The 20,632-nt window shown below is 45.5% G+C and overlaps 1 protein-coding gene across 1 annotated transcript in view; it reads left to right on the forward strand.

Annotated features, from left to right (window-relative positions):
* Positions 1 to 20,632, forward strand: part of LOC134746523 (SWI/SNF-related matrix-associated actin-dependent regulator of chromatin subfamily A-like protein 1) — a 25,888-nt gene continuing 5,256 nt past the window's right edge. The window contains exons 1-12 of the mRNA XM_063680937.1: positions 1 to 492; positions 874 to 1,090; positions 2,155 to 2,289; positions 3,005 to 3,110; positions 3,634 to 3,717; positions 4,671 to 4,851; positions 6,337 to 6,487; positions 7,174 to 7,338; positions 8,012 to 8,165; positions 12,778 to 12,909; positions 18,339 to 18,464; positions 20,062 to 20,121. Coding sequence (XP_063537007.1) covers positions 123 to 492; positions 874 to 1,090; positions 2,155 to 2,289; positions 3,005 to 3,110; positions 3,634 to 3,717; positions 4,671 to 4,851; positions 6,337 to 6,487; positions 7,174 to 7,338; positions 8,012 to 8,165; positions 12,778 to 12,909; positions 18,339 to 18,464; positions 20,062 to 20,121 — 1,881 coding nt within the window. The 5' untranslated portion in view covers positions 1 to 122. The remainder of the gene's footprint in view (positions 493 to 873; positions 1,091 to 2,154; positions 2,290 to 3,004; positions 3,111 to 3,633; positions 3,718 to 4,670; positions 4,852 to 6,336; positions 6,488 to 7,173; positions 7,339 to 8,011; positions 8,166 to 12,777; positions 12,910 to 18,338; positions 18,465 to 20,061; positions 20,122 to 20,632) is intronic.

Genomic DNA, 20,632 nt, shown 5'->3' on the forward strand with positions numbered 1-20,632 from the left:
TCAGTTAAAAAAAAATCGGTGCGCGGTTTTGCTGTTTTTCTTTTGTGTTAAGAAGTTAAAAGGGAATTACTTTTCCAAAACACCGTAGATAGCTTATAATCAAGCTGAGCTAGCCATGTGATATGGCTTGCACAAAGGAGGAAATCGAAAGAAAGCGTCTCGCTGCGTTACAAAAGCGTCAAAACAAGGCACAAGATCAAAACAAATCTATTGTGTCTTCCCCATCTCCAATCAGCACACCGTCCCCTCGGACCTCTTTAGGGCAATCTTGGGCTGGTCCCGTACGAAATTCTGGTAACTTTGGTAATGGGAATAGAAGTTTCCATCCTTACGCAAAGCCTGAATGCAGCGGGTTGGAAAGCAGTGTGCCGGTCACTAAAGTTGTGAGTGGGACTGTGTACCTCATTTCGGAAGAGAGGTTCGAGGTTAATCCGTCGGAATTCTGCCCTCCTCTTATTAATGTCTTTAAAACTATACCTTCTAAGAGCTATGGTAAGATTTTTTTAATACAACACAACTTTAATTAGTAAGTAAACATTTGTACTATATCTTATATTAAAATATTAATTTAAAGATCACCACCTATACTTGATGTGTATGGATCATCATGATCTATGACAGTTCCTCCAAGTCGCTTTTGGATAGGCTTAAATTATAAAATAATGTTTTACCATATTTTTATTACTTAAATGTATCTTTCACAGAGGTGTGCCAATAAAGAGTATTTTATCTATCTATCTACCTCCTTGAACATTGCCTTGATGATATTATCTTCAAGAACAAGATGCTTATTGTGGACCTTTAAGCCCTATGATCTATTTTTATTTTATTTTATTAAGATGTACATTAATTTTTTTTTAAATGTATTTATAGATCCCTCATCCAAACTATGGAACTTCTCCATAAATGACTACCAAGAGTTAATGACCAAGGTGGCTCCCCTAGCCCCTCATATAGTGCTCGGAGCCCTACCGCAGTTTGTGCTGAAGATCCTACGGACTCAGATCACAGACCCTAGGACTCTGGACTTGTCGCCCGTTGAGTCTACGCTTAGGAATAAGTTGATGCCATTTCAAGAAGATGGAGTTAGGTAATTATTTGTAGCTAGTATTATTGTAATTTGGTCTTAAATGAGAAAATTTATCTATATATTTTTTAAACACACAGGACAGTGCAATCCAGTTTGATTAATTACCTAACTGAACAGCAGAACAGAACATACAGTCAAAGATAGATATAACTCCGTAATAGATGGATACAGTCTAAGGAAAAAACATGCCTCGAAAATCAAGAAAATTTGATTCTCGATCAGATGGCGCCACTATAAAATAAAATAAAAATGAAAAAGCCTTTTATATCTGGGTAATAAAACTTAATCTAAAATTTAAACTGTATTTGTCTATATTGAAAAATTACTCCAGAACCCTCCTAAGAGGTATCTAGGCCTCTTCCAGATTCTTAAATTTTTTCGGTCTTGGGCCTCCCATATCCAGTTGGCCCCTGCTATTTTAATTATGTTATCGTCAGACCAGCGTGCCAATGGCCATCTTCTCTTCCTTTTTCCATCTGGACCTTTCCGGGCCGTCGTGTGTAAAGTCCACCGCGTCCTGGAGTCTGGCAACATGGTACTGTAATTACTTTTATAATTACTGTACAATGTAATGACATATGGAAGCCAAACATGGAAATTCACAGCAAACGCTCAAAAGAAAATCATCACTTGCCAACGCGCGTTAGAAAGAAGCATGCTCATATATGAAAAATAGACAAAATAAGACACTCTAAAATAAGAGAAAAAACAAGAGCAACAGATGCCTTGAGTTATGCAAAGAAATACAGCAAGACTAACAGACAAGAGATGGACATTGAAAGTCACTAAATGGAGAGGCCCACTTGGCAAAAGAGGCCAAGGTAGACCACTTACACGCTGGGAAGATGACATAAAAGGAACAGCCGGCACAGACTGGATGTCATTCGCACAGGACAGGGACAAATGGGCAGCACTGGAGGAGGCCTTTACCCACTAGGGATTCATGTAATTAATACACTAATTTTAAGTTTGTTTAATTTTTCAAATTTATATGTAACCGTTTTTACATTGAATAAAGGGCTTTTTTATTTAATTTTATTTAATGTAATGTTTTTATTTTCCAGATTTGGCATAGCACACCGCGGCCGCTGCATGATAGCCGACGATATGGGCCTCGGGAAGACCTTCCAAGCCCTAGCCATTGCCAGCTATTACAAACATAACTTCCCCCTGCTCATTGTTACTACTTCTTCTATGAGGTAAGTCATTTGGCGTAGCCAATGAACCAGAATGACAATAGAAGTCTGACTAGAGCTCAACAAGACCAACAAGTACGAGTCGGACTCGCCTACCGAGGGTTCGTATGTGTTGTTATAGCGGCAACCGAAATACATCATCTGTGAGAATTTCAACTGTCACGAGTGGCTCAACTGTACAGCGCGCAGTTTGATAACACTCAATATTAGAGATGCAACGTATAGTTGTTTGGCCGGGTAGGTACCGGATGTTCGGCCTGGCTATCGGCCGAATATTCGGTATCCGGCTGCCGAATATTCGGCCGGCTCATTTCTAGGTTCGAAATTAGTGCGCGTGCAAGTGAGTGGAATGTTTAAATTGTTTTCAAATAATAAACGAGTATGATTATAAATTTATAACCGTGTTTGTTTACTCCAACATAAAGTAAAGTTACTATCCGGTATACGGCCGGATTATAGGTCACTATCCGGTATAGGCCCGGATTATAAAAATAAATAAAAAATAAAAATCATTTAATTCAGAAAACATAGGTTCCATAATAATAACCGAATATCCGGTGCAGACGTTCTGATTCTGATCTTCATGCCGCGCATGAAGTTTGACTTATAAACTTTTATTTAAGCCAATCTAAACTTTTATTGTGTATTCAAAGCTGGAAAGGCCGTCTTTACGGGAAACTTCATTTGTAAAAATATGTGGAATTTTTTATAATTTCAGAGACACTTGGCAGAGCAAGATCCATGAGCTCCTGCCCACTATCCCGATGATGAATATCGTCACACTGAGTAGCAACAAGGATGCCCAGCAAGTTGCTGACAGACAGGTATTTTAAGTACTCACACTACTATTATAAATTCACAGGTCCAGGATACATTCGTCACTTTGACAAAAACGCAATTATATATTTTTAGTTCGCTTTCGGCACCAGTGACGAATGTGTACTTAAGTTTATTTTTTGTGCGTTTTGGTCACTACTGACCAAAACGAACTAAATATAAATTGGGGTATAGTTTCGTCAGCAGTATATGACAGTCTCATTTTTAGGGTAATTTTTTTTGACTGCTGTAATTCTCTAACATACGGTCAGGAAGAGCAGACTACTGATCATACCTTATATTCCCACGCTGTCCCCTTCACTCGTATTCTGGACCAGCTGAAGATTTGGACTCAGTCACGCCTGAGTTGGTTACCTGGCTTAGCTTAGCTTATATGTCATATCATATACTAAAAAAAAGAGTATATTCTGGAGTATATGCAATCTTTGAAAGGCCACAACTCTTTATCTCCCTAACTCTTACTTAAAATGTATAAAATTTAATCTCTGCTCAATTTTTATATACTTTCAGACGCAAATTGTGATAGTAAGCTACAAGATGGTGACAATCCACAAGGATCTACTCAGAGACAAGAAGTTCGGCGTCGTTATTATAGTAAGTATCTTAGTTATTTAATAGGCATTTGTTTTTATAGTAAAAATAAATTAAATGGCAGTCTCGGTGGAAAATTGACAAGAGAAGCTAAGTTAAGAATGCAGATGAACTTGCCAGAGCCGAATCTGCAAACAACCTTATAGGTCCGGAATTCGTGGTCCCCATTCGTGGGGCTCTCACAGGGAACCATCACAACGGCTATCAAAGACCTTACTAAGACCAAACACCAGGAAGAATGGGACAGTCTGACGGGTCTAAAGCACTCAAAGCTCTTTATACAAGGGGTAGACTCTGGTTGGAGCAAAAAGCTTTGGAAACTTAGCAAACGGCAACTCCAAATAATAACGGGGGTGTTTACTGGCCATTACGGGGTCAAGGGAATCCTGGCCAAGATGGGACACGCTGACAACACCGATTGTCGTATGTGTGGCGAAGAGGAAGAGACAATAGAACACCTTATGTGTGAATGTCACGCCCTCGCCAGACAAAGAATGAAGGACTTTGGAACAGGCTACCTGGTACCAAAGGAATTCAAAAAGCTACCCATAAGGTCCATCATCCGGCATATGCAGATGGTGGGGAAAGCTCTTGAGTAGCGGACGGATCTTTCCTAGGGGGTAACTGCACAAAAGATCCCTATGGGTCGAAGTGTATCCGTAAGGGCCCCCGAAACTATAAGATAAGATAAGATAAGTTAAGATGAACTTTTAATTAAAACACGTGCAATATAGTATATTAACTTAATTTTGGTATACTGTAATTTTTTTAATATGTGCCATTTTCAACCAAAAGGGCACTTATTGTCGGTTGCCAATAAGACGCTATTTCCATAAAGCTTCAATTTAGAATTAGCCTTATCGACAAGCGACAATGATATCGAAAAACGTCACTCATATTTCAATGTCTCTTGTCTTCCTGTACCTATATGTCTTACTTATTTTATTATTTCTCAGGACGAATCTCATCAAGTGAAGACCCCAAACGCCAAATGCACGCTAGCGCTCAAGAATATCTCAAAATTGAGCGCTAGAATGATTCTATTGAGTGGCACACCGGCTCTGAGTCGACCTATTGAACTTTACACTCAGCTTGAGCTTATTGAGCCTAAACTCTTCAACTCCTACAATGAATATGGTAAATAATTAATTATATAAGCTACCGCTCAACTCCAAATTGAGTGTGACGATACTTTTGAGTGGCACACTGGCTCTGAATGGACCCATTGAGTTATACATACTCAACTTGATTTTATTTAGCCTACGGAATTCTCATAGCAGAAATGAAATGTTAAGAGGGATTGTCTACTGTGTTTTATTGACTATCGATAAATATTTGTCACTTAACACGACATCGTTTAAGTAATGAAATTAGACTTTTGGATTAGAAAAATAATGGATAAAACAGAAAATACATTTATTTTACTATTTTTTCGTTATATTTATCAGTACGGTTTTTACTCACTATTATTTTTAGTCGCTTTTGGCGACATGTTTCGGATTCTTTGGGAATCCATCCTCAGGCACGAGTGTCCGCGGCGGTTGTACGTCGTGCACGCGGCGCGCGTCGTGCAGTGGATTCCCAAAGAATCCGAAACATGTCGCCAAAAGCGACTAAAAATAATAGTGAGTAAAAACCGTACTGATAAATATTTTGAAATATGTCTCACGATAGTTTAAGTGCGATTATTTTTTCGTTGTTTTAAATTAACTCCACAATGAGAGCAATATACTTGTAATATAGCGGAACTAGTGGAAGAATCTGCATTGTAACTTAGACAAGAATACTTCTTTATCGATTTGTTTTAGTAACACGGCACCGGAATGACTTGTGAAAACAAGCTACATAAATGACATATATAACGTTGACGTGATTTATTTTAATATGGAGATGCAAAAAGGTCAAATGTTACAGAATAATGTAAAAAGGTGGTGATCGATAACATGTGAAAAGATTCGATAACATCGATAACTGGAATTGTCGATGAAACACAATGGTCAATACCTCTTGAAGTTTGATTTCTGCTATGATAATTCCGCTCCTTGATAATGAATACAATACGATTACGAGTAAATATGAGCATAGAGTAACTTATACTAGAGCGTTACTGTCATAGTAAATTTTGTAACCCCAGTAAATTCACTGCCATCTGTCGACACACTTTAAAACTAAAAATAAATATTTATAAAAATACGATAAAATGTATTTAAATATGGATAAATGATTTTTTTATTTGCATTTATTATTTTTATATGATTTTGACCCATGTACTTTCACTGGTATGCGTTAAAATTATAAATAACAAACGAAATAGTCAACGCCCTCTATACGAGTGTAGGCCAAAACTAGTGGCGCCATCTGATCGAAAATCAAATTTTCGTGATTTCCGAGGCACGTTTTTTCCTTAGACTGTATCCATCTATTACGGAGTTAGATCTATCTTTGATATGAGTGATGCATCAATCCCATATTTATGTCCCATATGCATCAATGTCATCTGTTTAAGGCACAGTATGAGTTACTCTATGGTTTACGGTTTGTGTTAGTGCTGCCTCTGGCGGCAGAACATTGCAATATAACTCCCTATAATGATCAAGTAATTATAAACTGATCTCTGTGTAGGTAAAAGGTACTGTGCAGCTAAACAAACCAACTTTGGCTGGGACATGACCGGACAGTCCAACCTAGCCGAACTCCAGGTTGTACTTCAAAAGCGGTTCCTCATCAGGCGCACCAAGGAGGAAGTCCTCACTGAACTGGAACAGAAGACAAGGTAAATTATAAAATATGGCTAACACCATACAAACGGCTTCTTAGCCTAGCCAGTAATGGCCTTACAAAGCTGGAGGTCATTCGTTTAGATCCTGCTTAAAAGGCATTTATAAGGGCCAGTTGCACCAACCACGCTTGACAGACTGATCAACGTCACTCAGCAGTGAACTATGTACTTTCCATACAATAAAATTTAGCGAACTGTTTAACGATGACAAACAGTTTGGTGCACAAATTTAATATATACGCTAGATGACGCAAATACCACGATTTGTATTGAAACCAAGCGTGCCGACCTTTTCATACAAAATTTATGCATAATATAATTTTAAAATTACTTATCTGTGATAGGAAATATGTGCTTGCCTTTGGATGCTCGCAATTTTTGGCCTGTTGCAGTTAATTATCATGCAACGAAGCATTTTTTAAGTTTTCACGGACGTCCAGCTGCAACAACTGACGCGCGCGGACTGTAAAGAGCAACGGTCAACCTCGACGCTTGGTCGGGGTTCGGACATGCGAAGTAGGTGCATTTGCGTCTTCTATGGTATATTTATTTCTGTGGTCTGGTGCAACCGACCCGTAGTGTGATGGGTTCTGGATGTTATTTTATTTACTGCGTTTTAGTGACGACTATTTTCGACGTTTGTGAGTCGTCGTGTTGGTAATGAATCATTTTATTTCCAGAGAATCAGTGCTCCTTGACGAGACGCTCCTAGAATTTAGTAAAGAAGACAAGACGGGTCTCTCCCAGATGGCGGAATCCTATCGCTCCTCCAGGGCTTCGGAACGGCACACCGCACTTTTGAATTTCTTTAGCGAGTCAGCCCGTGTCAAGATTCCCGCTATATGGTGAGTAAATTGTCACTATAACATTTTTATTTCCCATTACTACTTACTTCACTGGCTCAGTTACCCAAAAATAAGAAGCCTTAAAAGCTTTTTAAAAATCAGTAACTATGATTTTTAAAAAGCGTTTTTCAATTAAAACACACGTCAAAATTGTTTACCGAATTTCTAATCCTTAAAAAACGGACTATATTAGTGAGCACAGTGAGCAAGTTTTATCGATTGAGATTTTGAAAGTTTCTCAAAAAGTCGGAACCATACATTTATTCAGTTTTAAGCTACGCAAGGATGCCCTTCTATTTACTCTTTGTAAATATTTGCACTATCGTAACCAGTTCATTCTTATTAATGTTTTTTTAACACGCTTTTATTAGGTCGACCGTCGACCTGTATGTAACTATGTAATGGAATCTAAGGTAACTAATTTAACCATCTTCCCGGTTTGCATACGCATGTAAGTCGGGTGACAATGCAATATTATGGCACTATCGAGCTGATCTGATGATGAAGACAGGAGGTGGTCATAGGAACTCTGTGATAAAACAACGCAACCTAATTGTGATTGGGGTTTTTAGAATTGTCTCGATGAGTATTAGTTGCCTGTGGAAAAAAAGTACAGTCAGCGATAAAAGCTTGTACCATTTTTGTCAAAATCTTATTTTCTTTTTTTTTTCAGTAAATACATCCGTCAACTGCTAAGTTCTTCCACTGACAAGTTTCTAGTGTTCGCGCACCACCGCGCCGTGATCGAGGCGATATGTTCCACGCTGGACGAGGAGGAGGTCCATTACATCTGCATCACCGGCTCCACGCCCACCAACACCAGGGCGGTGAGTCACTCAATTAATAATGTTTCTATCTTTATCGCTCTATCATACCCTCATATCATACCCTTTACCACATACGAAGCCATATACTGCTTTAGAATAATCACAGAAATAAATATACCATAGAAGACGCAAATGCATCTACTTCGCGTGTCCGAATCCCGACCAAGCGTCGAGGTCGACCGTCGCTCTTGTTGCAACCCACTTGCAACCGGACGTCCTTGAAAACTTAAAAAATGCTTCGTTGCATGATAATTAACTGCAACACCCCAAAAATTGCGAGCACCCAAAGGCAGGAACATATTTCCTATCACAGATAAGTAATTTTAAAATTATATTGTGCGTAAATTTTGCATGAAAAAGTTGGCACGCTTGGTTTCAATATATATCGTGGTATTTGCGTCATCTAGCGTATATATTAAATCTGTGATAATAATTAACAGGAACAAGCCCGTTTAAAAAGCAAATTTATCATTCTATTTATATGGTTCAAATTCATGAAACAGCCCATTCGGAGATAACGCGTTTTGTTATCTCCAAAGAAGAGACCACCCTGATTGTTCCTGAATGAGCTGTCACATAAATTTGAACCTTACTACTATCACGATAGTTGCATTTTAAGCGACATGGTTGCTTTGGCACGTGCTGAAGACCGCTCTTAAAAGAAACAAAGGCTTTTGTTTTGTTTTGTCTTGTTTTGTTGTCGGAGCAGCACTAACAGTATCATGATAGCGTTGTTGGATAGGTGGGACTCCCCTCTGCTGCAGCAGTGGACAAAACTCCACACTGCAGTAAAATAGGTAAATTTATACTTAGGTATGTAGTGAAGGTGAAGGAAGAAAACAGTGATGGATTCATCTTTACTACCTTGCCTCACATATGGCTCTCAAACCTGGACCTTAAATCATTCAACCAAAAATAAACTACAGACCACCCAAAGAGCAATGGAAAGAAGCTGTTTAGGCATAAAACTAAAAGATAGAATAAGATGCTCCGACATTAGAAAAAGGACACAAGTAACTGATGCCTTACAGTTTGCTCAGAGCATGAAATGGAGATGGGCTGGTCATGTGGCAAGGCTTAACGACGGGAGGTGGACAGTTAAGGTGACCAAATGGAAGGGTCCCCCGGGCTCTACAAAGAGAGGACATCCACTAGCCAGGTGGCAGGACGAAATTGTTGCCACTGCAGGCCAGAAATGGCAAAGTGTAGCACTAGATAAAGCCAAATGGAAACAGCTGGAGGAGGCTTTTACCCAGAAGGGGTCTACAGCGGAAAAATAAAATAAAATCTTAAAATATATGTATCAAATTCATATAATAATTCTCTGTAGAATAATGAAAAGCTCTAATAAATAAATAAATAATGTAGGTTAAGATTAGTTTCGTAATTCTACTAACACTATTTTATAAGTTAATGTAATATGTAACTAACAACTATGGATTTATGTCCGAAATAAAATTCTTTTATTATTATTTCTCTTTATTAATCTTTTTTCTTAAGTTAGGATTTTTATAATATGTATATAAAAGTAAAATATAAAACACTAACAAAACAATACAAAATACATATAAACACATTATAAAAAACCTAACCTAGGGTGCCGCCAGCAGCGAGGCAGGGCCCAAGCTGCCGGTGGTCAGGGCCGCAGAGAGAGGAACCGGCGGACTATCCGCGCCGTGTCCAAGATCACCGCCTTCTGCATCTGACCCTTGATCCAACCACCCAGCGAGAGTCTCTCTAGGTGTTGGTCGAGACTCTTCGCAATGAGACCGTTCGCTGACACGACTCTATAGGAACAATGATCGTCGAGTCAACATTCCACATGGCGGTTATCTCGTGAGCCAAGTCTAGGTACTTGCTGGACTTGTCCTTCTCGGCTTTCACGAGATTCTCATCATGGGGGATGGTGACGTCGACGAGCACAGCCCGGCGCTGCGTTCGATCTATGAGCACGATGTCAGGCTTATTGGCTACAATAGTCCTGTCAGTGATGATAGACCGATCCCAATAGAGCGTGGCACGACCATTCTCGAGAACTGGCACAGGTAAATACTTGTAGTACGGTACTTCGCGGTCCACAAGGCCATATAGAAGAGCAAGCTGCTGGTGAATAATCCTGGCTACGAGATTATGTCTGTGCAAGTACTCGCCGTTAGCAAGATGAGAACAACCGGAAATGATATGCCTGAGTGACTCTCCGGGACGGCGGCATGCCCGACAAATGTCGACCGTACCGTCCTTCAGGATATATTTCCGATAGTTGTTCGTCATCATAACTTCGTCCGCAATTGCACAGGCAAAACCCTCGGTTTCTCCGAAGAGGTCCCCGAATCGTAACCAGTTCACCGACGCGAGCAGGTCTACATCGGGTCCCGTGAGGGCCTTGTAGAACCGCCCGTGTAGCTGCTTATCCTTCCATACCGCCCTGCGGTCCGCAGTACTTTGTACCACAGGTTTGTGCCAGTTCTCGTTTGCCAAGGAGAGCGGCGTGAGTTTCCTGTCTACTACCACCACGTCACAATGTATCCCACACTCGTTGTTAAGGAAATAATTCCTGAGATTGCACACCTCGCGGTTGTGGAGATCTTTGGCGTTTAGGAAGCCTCGGCCTCCACACTTCCGTGGGATGTACAATCTCATAACTGACGAGCGTGGGTGTAACATACGGTGTGTGGTGAGCAGTAGCCGGACCCTCCGATCCAGGGCATCCAGCTCGGTCTGAGTCCACCTTAGTATGCCAAAGGAGTATATGAGTAGGGGCATTACCCAGGCGTTGAAGGCGCGCACTTTGTTGCCTCCTGACAAAAGACTGTTAAGGACTTTTGTGAGCCGACTGAAAAAGCGCTCCTTCACCGTCCGTCTAATACCCTCATCCTCAATACCTAACGACTGTGACATACCAAGGTATTTATAGGTTTCTGATTCAGAGATAGATCTGAAAGACATAGTCTCAGAAAGTTGTAAATTTGTTGAACTTACAACCTTCCCCCGCTGTACATGCATAACCGCACACTTATCGACACCAAACTCCATTCTGATGGCGGTACTGAAAACTTCTGTGGTTTTCAGTAGCACCATCAAGTCTTGGTTATTTGGCGCAAATAGTTTGAGGTCATCCATGTACAGAAGGTGAGAAATGACTTCACCCTCTCTCCGAAGCCGGCAACCTAACCCTGAATCCTTCAGCAGGGTGCTGAGGGGATTCAGAGCTAGGCAGAACCACAGGGGACTCAGACTGTCACCCTGAAATATTCCTCGCTCGATCCTTATAAAGTCCTGCGGGCCAGGACGGTCATTCCCACCACCTGGTTGACGAAGGACTGTGATCCACTGCCTCATACATGCACTTAGGAAGGATATTAAAGCTGCATCAAGTTTATACAACTCCAATACCCTTTTCAGCCATGAGTGAGGCACCGAATCATAGGCCTTCTTATAGTCAATCCAGGCGGCCGAGAGGGCCCCCCCGTTCCGACGAACTTGTTGGCATATGGTCATGTCTATGAGGAGGAGCTCTTTAGTACCACGGGACCCAACCCTACATCCATTTTGAGCGGAGGCCAAAATATTGTTTGCGACAATATGCGCGTTGATTTTTGCTCTCAAAATGGATGTAAGGAGCTTGTAGAGTGTAGGCAAGCATGTGATGGGTCTGTAGTTCTTCGCTTCCGTGGTACTACCGGACTTGTAGAGCAGGAAGGTGACACCAGTTGTTAAGGAAGGTGGGAGAGAACCAAGCTCGAGGGCTTGTTGAAATTGTGCTGCCAAGCAGGAGTGCGAGCATCGGAACCATTTTAGCCAGAAGTTGTGCAATCCATCCGGCCCAGGACTTTTCCAGTTCTGGGCCGTGCGGATGGTACAACTTATGTCATCGGGGCTGATGGTGACTGCCCCCATAGGTTCGATGGACTCGCACTCATGCTCAACAACACTCATCCAACTCCCCTCGGTGTGTCCGACAGGCACCGACCAGATGCTACGCCAGAAGTCAGTCATGACAGTAGCATCCGGCGTCTGCGTGTCGGACGCGCGAAGGTTGGTTTCCTCCCACCTTCGGTACACCTTCCTTTGGTCACTCTGGAAAAGACGATTCTGTTGGAATCGATCCACACGCTCTCTGTAGCGGCGAATACGGTTTGCCCATGCATAGACTTTCTGCTTTAGAAAGTCGACGCGCTCTGTAACATTGGCCATGTAGTCGCGGGGCCTGATATCCGTCTCCGCGAACGCCTGGTTCACAAAGCGCATTACTCGGGGGCGATTATTGCCCCCCCCTAAAGCAGATCAGCTTTGCAATGAGAGTCCTAAACGAGCTGATACGTCGCTCGATCCGCGCTTGCCATGCAGGGACACCTCCGGCGGTCCTAGGTGCACGTTCAGCGTCCGGAAACTTGACTCGAGCAACACGGCACGCCGCGATGGCACCGCAGTACATGATCGAGTGCGTATCTTCTAAATCTTTACTAGTCCGCAGATATGGCTCTAGCAAAGCGTTTAGGGCTCCCATTATCGCTAGATTTTATTATTGTTATTATTAACAGATTTGGGCACGAGCCCGAAAAAATCATCTGAGATAATTCATACTATAACCAATGGTGTTCTATTTTACCAGGATTTAGTGGACAAATTCCAGTACGTGGAGTCCTGCCGGTGCGGGGTGCTGTCAATAACCGCCGCCAACAGCGGCCTCACACTCACGGCCGCCAGGTTGGTGCTGTTCGCCGAGCTGCACTGGAACCCTGGGGTAAGTCAATAACCGCCGCCAACAGCGGCCTCACACTCACGGCCGCCAGGTTGGTGCTGTTCGCCGAGCTGCACTGGAACCCTGGGGTAAGTCAATAACCGCCGCCAACAGCGGCCTCACACTCACGGCCGCCAGGTTGGTGCTGTTCGCCGAGCTGCACTGGAACCCTGGGGTAAGTCAATAACCGCCGCCAACAGCGGCCTCACACTCACGGCCGCCAGGTTGGTGCTGTTCGCCGAGCTGCACTGGAACCCTGGGGTAAGTCAATAACCGCCGCCAACAGCGGCCTCACACTCACGGCCGCCAGGTTGGTGCTGTTCGCCGAACTGCACTGGAACCCTGGGGTAAGTCAATAACCGCCGCTAACAGCGGCCTCACACTCACGGCCGCCAGGTTGGTGCTGTTCGCCGAGCTGCACTGGAACCCTGGGGTAAGTCAATAACCGCCGCCAACAGCGGCCTCACACTCACGGCCGCCAGGTTGGTGCTGTTCGCCGAGCTGCACTGGAACCCTGGGGTAAGTCAATAACCGCCGCCAACAGCGGCCTCACACTCACGGCCGCCAGGTTGGTGCTGTTCGCCGAGCTGCACTGGAACCCTGGGGTAAGTCAATAACCGCCGCCAACAGCGGCCTCACACTCACGGCCGCCAGGTTGGTGCTGTTCGCCGAGCTGCACTGGAACCCTGGGGTAAGTCAATAACCGCCGCCAACAGCGGCCTCACACTCACGGCCGCCAGGTTGGTGCTGTTCGCCGAGCTGCACTGGAACCCTGGGGTAAGTCAATAACCGCCGCCAACAGCGGCCTCACACTCACGGCCGCCAGGTTGGTGCTGTTCGCCGAGCTGCACTGGAACCCTGGGGTAAGTCAATAACCGCCGCCAACAGCGGCCTCACACTCACGGCCGCCAGGTTGGTGCTGTTCGCCGAGCTGCACTGGAACCCTGGGGTAAGTCAATAACCGCCGCCAACAGCGGCCTCACACTCACGGCCGCCAGGTTGGTGCTGTTCGCCGAGCTGCACTGGAACCCTGGGGTAAGTCAATAACCGCCGCCAACAGCGGCCTCACACTCACGGCCGCCAGGTTGGTGCTGTTCGCCGAGCTGCACTGGAACCCTGGGGTAAGTCAATAACCGCCGCCAACAGCGGCCTCACACTCACGGCCGCCAGGTTGGTGCTGTTCGCCGAGCTGCACTGGAACCCTGGGGTAAGTCAATAACCGCCGCCAACAGCGGCCTCACACTCACGGCCGCCAGGTTGGTGCTGTTCGCCGAGCTGCACTGGAACCCTGGGGTAAGTCAATAACCGCCGCCAACAGCGGCCTCACACTCACGGCCGCCAGGTTGGTGCTGTTCGCCGAGCTGCACTGGAACCCTGGGGTAAGTCAATTACTGCCGCCAACAGCGGCCTCACACTCACGGCCGCCAGGTTGGTGCTGTTCGCCGAGCTGCACTGGAACCCTGGGGTAAGTCAATAACCGCCGCCAACAGCGGCCTCACACTCACGGCCGCCAGGTTGGTGCTGTTCGCCGAGCTGCACTGGAACCCTGGGGTAAGTCAATAACCGCCGCCAACAGCGGCCTCACACTCACGGCCGCCAGGTTGGTGCTGTTCGCCGAGCTGCACTGGAACCCTGGGGTAAGTCAATTACTGCCGCCAACAGCGGCCTCACACTCACGGCCGCCAGGTTGGTGCTGTTCGCCGAGCTGCACTGGAACCCTGGGGTAAGTCAATAACCGCCGCCAACAGCGGCCTCACACTCACGGCCGCCAGGTTGGTGCTGTTCGCCGAGCTGCACTGGAACCCTGGGGTAAGTCAATAACCGCCGCCAACAGCGGCCTCACACTCACGGCCGCCAGGTTGGTGCTGTTCGCCGAGCTGCACTGGAACCCTGGGGTAAGTCAATAACCGCCGCCAACAGCGGCCTCACTCTCACGGCCGCCAGGTTGGTGCTGTTCGCCGAGCTGCACTGGAACCCTGGGGTAAGTCAATAACCGCCGCCAACAGCGGCCTCACACTCACGGCCGCCAGGTTGGTGCTGTTCGCCGAGCTGCACTGGAACCCTGGGGTAAGTCAATTACTGCCGCCAACAGCGGCCTCACACTCACGGCCGCCAGGTTGGTGCTGTTCGCCGAGCTGCACTGGAACCCTGGGGTAAGTCAATAACCGCCGCCAACAGCGGCCTCACACTCACGGCCGCCAGGTTGGTGCTGTTCGCCGAGCTGCACTGGAACCCTGGGGTAAGTCAATAACCGCCGCCAACAGCGGCCTCACACTCACGGCCGCCAGGTTGGTGCTGTTCGCCGAGCTGCACTGGAACCCTGGGGTAAGTCAATTACTGCCGCCAACAGCGGCCTCACACTCACGGCCGCCAGGTTGGTGCTGTTCGCCGAGCTGCACTGGAACCCTGGGGTAAGTCAATAACCGCCGCCAACAGCGGCCTCACACTCACGGCCGCCAGGTTGGTGCTGTTCGCCGAGCTGCACTGGAACCCTGGGGTAAGTCAATAACCGCCGCCAACAGCGGCCTCACACTCACGGCCGCCAGGTTGGTGCTGTTCGCCGAGCTGCACTGGAACCCTGGGGTAAGTCAATTACTGCCGCCAACAGCGGCCTCACACTCACGGCCGCCAGGTTGGTGCTGTTCGCCGAGCTGCACTGGAACCCTGGGGTAAGTCAATAACCGCCGCCAACAGCGGCCTCACACTCACGGCCGCCAGGTTGGTGCTGTTCGCCGAGCTGCACTGGAACCCTGGGGTAAGTCAATAACCGCCGCCAACAGCGGCCTCACACTCACGGCCGCCAGGTTGGTGCTGTTCGCCGAGCTGCACTGGAACCCTGGGGTAAGTCAATAACCGCCGCCAACAGCGGCCTCACTCTCACGGCCGCCAGGTTGGTGCTGTTCGCCGAGCTGCACTGGAACCCTGGGGTAAGTCAATAACCGCCGCCAACAGCGGCCTCACACTCACGGCCGCCAGGTTGGTGCTGTTCGCCGAGCTGCACTGGAACCCTGGGGTAAGTCAATTACTGCCGCCAACAGCGGCCTCACACTCACGGCCGCCAGGTTGGTGCTGTTCGCCGAGCTGCACTGGAACCCTGGGGTAAGTCAATAACCGCCGCCAACAGCGGCCTCACTCTCACGGCCGCCAGGTTGGTGCTGTTCGCCGAGCTGCACTGGAACCCTGGGGTAAGTCAATAACCGCCGCCAACAGCGGCCTCACACTCACGGCCGCCAGGTTGGTGCTGTTCGCCGAGCTGCACTGGAACCCTGGGGTAAGTCAATTACTGCCGCCAACAGCGGCCTCACACTCACGGCCGCCAGGTTGGTGCTGTTCGCCGAGCTGCACTGGAACCCTGGGGTAAGTCAATTACTGCCGCCAACAGCGGCCTCACACTCACGGCCGCCAGGTTGGTGCTGTTCGCCGAGCTGCACTGGAACCCTGGGGTAAGTCAATAACCGCCGCCAACAGCGGCCTCACACTCACGGCCGCCAGGTTGGTGCTGTTCGCCGAGCTGCACTGGAACCCTGGGGTAAGTCAATAACCGCCGCCAACAGCGGCCTCACACTCACGGCCGCCAGGTTGGTGCTGTTCGCCGAGCTGCACTGGAACCCTGGGGTAAGTCAATAACCGCCGCCAACAGCGGCCTCACTCTCACGGCCGCCAGGTTGGTGCTGTTCGCCGAGCTGCACTGGAACCCTGGGGTAAGTCAATAACCGCCGCCAACAGCGGCCTCACACTCACGGCCGCCAGGTTGGTGCTGTTCGCCGAGCTGCACTGGAACCCTGGGGTAAGTCAATTACTGCCGCCAACAGCGGCCTCACACTCACGGCCGCCAGGTTGGTGCTGTTCGCCGAGCTGCACTGGAACCCTGGGGTAAGTCAATAACCGCCGCCAACAGCGGCCTCACTCTCACGGCCGCCAGGTTGGTGCTGTTCGCCGAGCTGCACTGGAACCCTGGGGTAAGTCAATAACCGCCGCCAACAGCGGCCTCACACTCACGGCCGCCAGGTTGGTGCTGTTCGCCGAGCTGCACTGGAACCCTGGGGTAAGTCAATTACTGCCGCCAACAGCGGCCTCACACTCACGGCCGCCAGGTTGGTGCTGTTCGCCGAGCTGCACTGGAACCCTGGGGTAAGTCAATTACTGCCGCCAACAGCGGCCTCACACTCACGGCCGCCAGGTTGGTGCTGTTCGCCGAGCTGCACTGGAACCCTGGGGTAAGTCAATAACCGCCGCCAACAGCGGCCTCACACTCACGGCCGCCAGGTTGGTGCTGTTCGCCGAGCTGCACTGGAACCCTGGGGTATGGACCATTATCACATCAGCCCGAAGATACACTACCGCTCATAACTATTTAAGCACTCGTAATTTTTAGGGTTCCGTACCCAAAGGGTAAAAACGGAACCCTATTACTAAGACTCCGTCTGTCAGTCTGTCTGTCACCAGGCTGTATCTCATGAACCGTGATAGCTAGACAATTGAAATTTTCACAGATGATGTATTTCTGTTGGCGCTGTAACAACAATTACTAAAAACAGAATAATATAAATATTTAAATGGGGCTCCCATACAACAAACGTTATTTTTTTGCTGGTTTTTTCCGTAATGGTACAGAACCCTTCGTGCGCGAGTCCGACTCGCACTTGGCTGGATTTTTCCTTACAATTGTATACAAAATCGACTTTCAGATTTATACCGATAAGTCGCAGTTGGGTAACAGTTTTTTGTGCAGTTTACTTTTTTTAGTTAAACAGACATATCGAGCTTCAAAATGATGTGCAGAATATTCGTGTACATTGCCTATTTACCAAATGGCAAGCGTAAAAAAATCCATAGGTAAATCGTTTTAGGGTTTTTAAATCGTTGCATAAAGTAAACTCGAAATTCTAAAGGATTTCTTTGGCAACAATTTGAGGCTCAATTATTATTTATTATTATTATTAGAGCTTCTCATTATTCTACAGAGAATTATTATATGAATTTGATACATATATTTTAAGATTTTATTTTATTTTTCTGCTGTAGACCCCTTCTGGGTAAAAGCCTCCTCCAGCTGTTTCCATTTGGCTTTATCTAGTGCTACACTTTGCCATTTCTGGCCTGCAGTGGCAACAATTTCGTCCTGCCACCTGGCTAGTGGATGTCCTCTCTTTCTAGAAGAGGCTCAATATATTTACCTAAATTAAAATTCAATCCAACATGTAAGAGAGTCATTTGACTGCGATCGAACAGTATGATTTTGAAAAAAAAATTGTATACAATTTTTTTTTTTTAATCTTTATTAAAGGGCTTTTTCGAGTGAACGAATATGTCGCCCCTTGTATACAATTGTATGGTGAAAATCGCGGGTGCCTAAATACTTTTAACGGTAGTGTACACTAATGTGAGGAAGGGAGGCAGAAGCTAACTACCTATATAAACGTTGTTCGTAGATCCTGACGCAGGCGGAGTCGCGCGCGCATCGAATAGGGCAGCAAGGTGGCGTGTGCGCGCGATATCTCTTAGCGAGAGGGACGTGCGACGACTACATGTGGCCCATGCTTCAAGGAAAACTCAATGTAAGCACATATTTACCCGACTGCACAAGATGGGTTTCTTAAACGAATGCATATGTATATATCAAAGAGGATATAATAAGATAGAGCGGTAATGTCATTGTAAATTTTTTAACCATGGAGACTATATAAAGGAGCCAAATCTCTATGAATGAAAAGTGTCCATCAAAAAACAGTAATTAGGCGGCGCCACCATACACCGAAATACTATCAAAAACAACCTACGTAATTTGGTCGGGTTATTTGTTGCCTTATATGGTTCATGTTATACTCATGTCCCAGAGCCTAACTAGCGCCACCGGAGAGATTAGGAACTATTATTTAAAGCTAAAAGCGGTCACTTTTGCAACAATTCTGCCATAAGAGATTGGCATCCTTTCTATACCATCCATATTTTTAACCACTGTAAATTCACTGCCATCTATCGACATACTTTAAAACTAAAAATGAAGATTTAGAAAAATACGATAAAATGTATTTAAATATGGATAAATGATTTTTTTTTACATTTTTTATTTTTATATGATTTTGACCTATGTTCTTTCACTGATATGCGTTAAAATTATAAATAACAAACGAAACCGTCAACGCCCTCTATACGAGAGTAGGCCAAAGCTAGTGGCGCCATCTGATCGAGAATCAAATTTTCGTGATTTTTGAGGCACGTTTTTTCCTTAGACTGTATCCATCTATTACAGAGTTTTATCTATTACAGAGTTTTATATATATATATATGTATACTTCCTTGACACGGCTTACATTACAACCTACACCGTTTGATTGATTACAAATGTATGAGGTGTCATCATCATTAGATTCATCTCAGGTGTGGAAGTAACATAGGCCATATTAAAATTGCTTGTGAAGCCTAATGCATGTACTTACTTGTAGCAAAATAACAAAATGTTCAATGGTATGTAAAAAAACTCATTGTTTGTAATAAAGGTTATGATTATTCTGTTTTTAGGGGTCCGTACACAAAGGGTAAAAGCGGGACCCTATTACTAAGACTCCCGCTGTCCGTCTGTCCGTCTGTCTGTCCGTCTGTCACCACGCTGTATCTTATGAACCGTGATAGCTAGACAGGTGAAATTTTCACAGATGATGTATTTCTGTTGCCGCTATAACAAATATACTAAAAAGTACGGAACCCTCGGTGGGCAAGTCCGACTCGCACTTGTCCGGTTTTTTTATTTTTTTATTAACTTTCATGTTTTCACTAACAGCATAGAGTAACTTATACTAGAGCGGTACTGTCATAGTAAATTTTGTAACCCCAGTAAATTCACTGCTATCTGTCGACACACTTTAAAACTAAAAATGAAGATTTATAAAAATACGATAAAATGTATTTAAATATGGATAAATGATTTTTTTTTTATTTGCATTAATTATTTTTATGATTTTAACCCATGTTCTTTCACTGATATGCGTTAAAATTGTTAAATAACAAACCAAACCGTCAATGCCATCTATACGACAGTAGGCCAAAACTAGTAGCGCCCTCTGAACGAGAATCAAATTTTCTTGATTTTCGAGGTACGTTTTTTCCTTAGACTGTATCCATCTATTACGGAGTTATATCTATCTTTGGTAACAGGTACTGAACGACGTCGGCCTCAGCGGGGACTCGTTTGAAGGCACCACCACCAAACACCAAGTAAGTACCAAATGTACAGATTATTGACCATCATTAGTTTCAACACACAACATTACCATCCTCACCACTTAGATGGTTGGCAGTCCTCAACTGTGCGTTTCTCTAGAAACTTCCTGCCTCGCACAGCTAAACTGTGGAATGAACTGTCGCCTGCGGTATTTCCGGACCGATATGACCTTCAAACCTTCAAGAAAAGAGCGTATTCCCATCTTACAGGCCGGCAACGCACTTACAACCCCTCTGGTGTTGCGGGTGTCCATGGGCGGCGGTAATCGCTTACCATCAGGTGATATGTCTGCTCGTTTGCCTCCTATTTCATAAAAAAAAAAAAAAAGTTTCCGAAAAAAGACGCGCCCAACTACGCGCCTCATAAAAGTGTGAAAACATTTTTTTTAAATGGTTATAAAGGTTATTTTGTAGTTTCACAGTGCCTTGATGGTTTTTACTGTAATCCTGTGTCACTGTGACATTGTGATATTTGCAACACAAACGTTCAAATATAGAATACATA

This window comes from Cydia strobilella, chromosome 13, assembly GCF_947568885.1.
Source record: "Cydia strobilella chromosome 13, ilCydStro3.1, whole genome shotgun sequence".
NCBI classification, from domain to species: domain Eukaryota; kingdom Metazoa; phylum Arthropoda; class Insecta; order Lepidoptera; family Tortricidae; genus Cydia; species Cydia strobilella.